This window comes from Sphaeroforma arctica (genome assembly GCF_001186125.1).
Source record: "Sphaeroforma arctica JP610 unplaced genomic scaffold supercont1.1336, whole genome shotgun sequence".
NCBI classification, from domain to species: Eukaryota; class Ichthyosporea; order Ichthyophonida; genus Sphaeroforma; species Sphaeroforma arctica.
Window position 1 is genome coordinate 15,809 of NW_014039222.1, and position 1,136 is coordinate 16,944.

Below are 1,136 nucleotides of genomic sequence, written 5' to 3' on the forward strand. Positions count from 1 at the left end.
ATCATGTCCGCCTGTCGCGGATTAAAGCTGTGCCCGAAGCAACAGTGCGTAACGTTTGAAATTTGGAATAACGGTCCTTGTCGACCGGAACACTGGCTATGCGACGAAACTCGGGGCGCCTTGCTTATGGGAACATTTTAGGTTTAAGACGACCCATAAGCTGGCTCATCACCTCTGAGGTGGGGTGCTCGCAATTAAGTCTGCTCGAGCTAGAGACTATTCGTTGTGCCTGGAGAATAGAACACTTTAGGGCATAACCGACCTATAAACTGGCTTGAGCTTTCCTTGCTGAAACAAAATAATGTAATAAAATTAGGTTTAGTAGGGTCCGAAGCTATTACATACCTGGATTCTGCAACTCTATTCTTTTCTTCCTGGTTTGATCCGCCTTATGGTATGCCGCAATGTCATTCGGATCGTCGAAGGCTTCTGATGTCTCCCATGTGGGATTGCCTTCCTTCCACCGAACTAAGTACTCTGTGACGCCAGAGTGGTCGTTCTGGCGATGTCGGATGATGTGCCTGAAAGCCGAACCCTGTTCTTGCCACATTTCGTTCGCCAGCGGTGGTTCCGTTGCTCTATGTACTAAACGCAACAGTTCCACTCTGACCGGCTTGCCCTTGAACGTGCTTGGGGTGGTGCCTTCTTTGTTCGCCAAGATATATCCTTGACCCTGTTGTTGCTTGACTACGTAAGGACCAACCATTGGACGCATTGCCTTTGTCGTTCGGTCCTTCGTCTTTATCATAACCACATCACCTTCCTGGAACGAGATTAAGTCGTACGCATAGAGTCTATCGAACTGCTTCGCCAGCGAGTCTGTGTACTTGAGAGTGACCTTGTGTATCATCGGCAAAATAGTACCGTGTAACCTATCCATGCGATGGGCCCACGTTTCGTTGGTGACTGGCTGGCTATCTGGCAGGTCGTCGTTAAAATCTGCGAACGGAACATACCTTCTTCCGAAATACGCACTAAATGGGGCAGTCTTGTGCCGGCGTGAGGATGGCAGCTTAACGTCCCATGCCGTGGGAAGTGACTCGCAGATTTTCCTTACACCTTCGTTGATGTCTCTGTGTTTACGTTCCACAGCTCCCAAAACCTGTGGCCCAAATACTCAGGCGTTTGGACACAAA

The 1,136-nt window shown here is 49.2% G+C and overlaps 1 protein-coding gene across 1 annotated transcript; it reads right to left on the reverse strand.

Annotated features, from left to right (window-relative positions):
* Positions 1–262: 262 nt before the first annotated feature.
* Positions 263–1,102, reverse strand: SARC_10650 (hypothetical protein; the record flags this gene model as incomplete). The annotated part of the gene is made up of 2 exons (XM_014295301.1): positions 263–288; positions 346–1,102. Coding segments are annotated over 2 exons (783 nt in total), but the record flags the coding sequence as incomplete, so codon positions are not given.
* Positions 1,103–1,136: the final 34 nt, after the last annotated feature.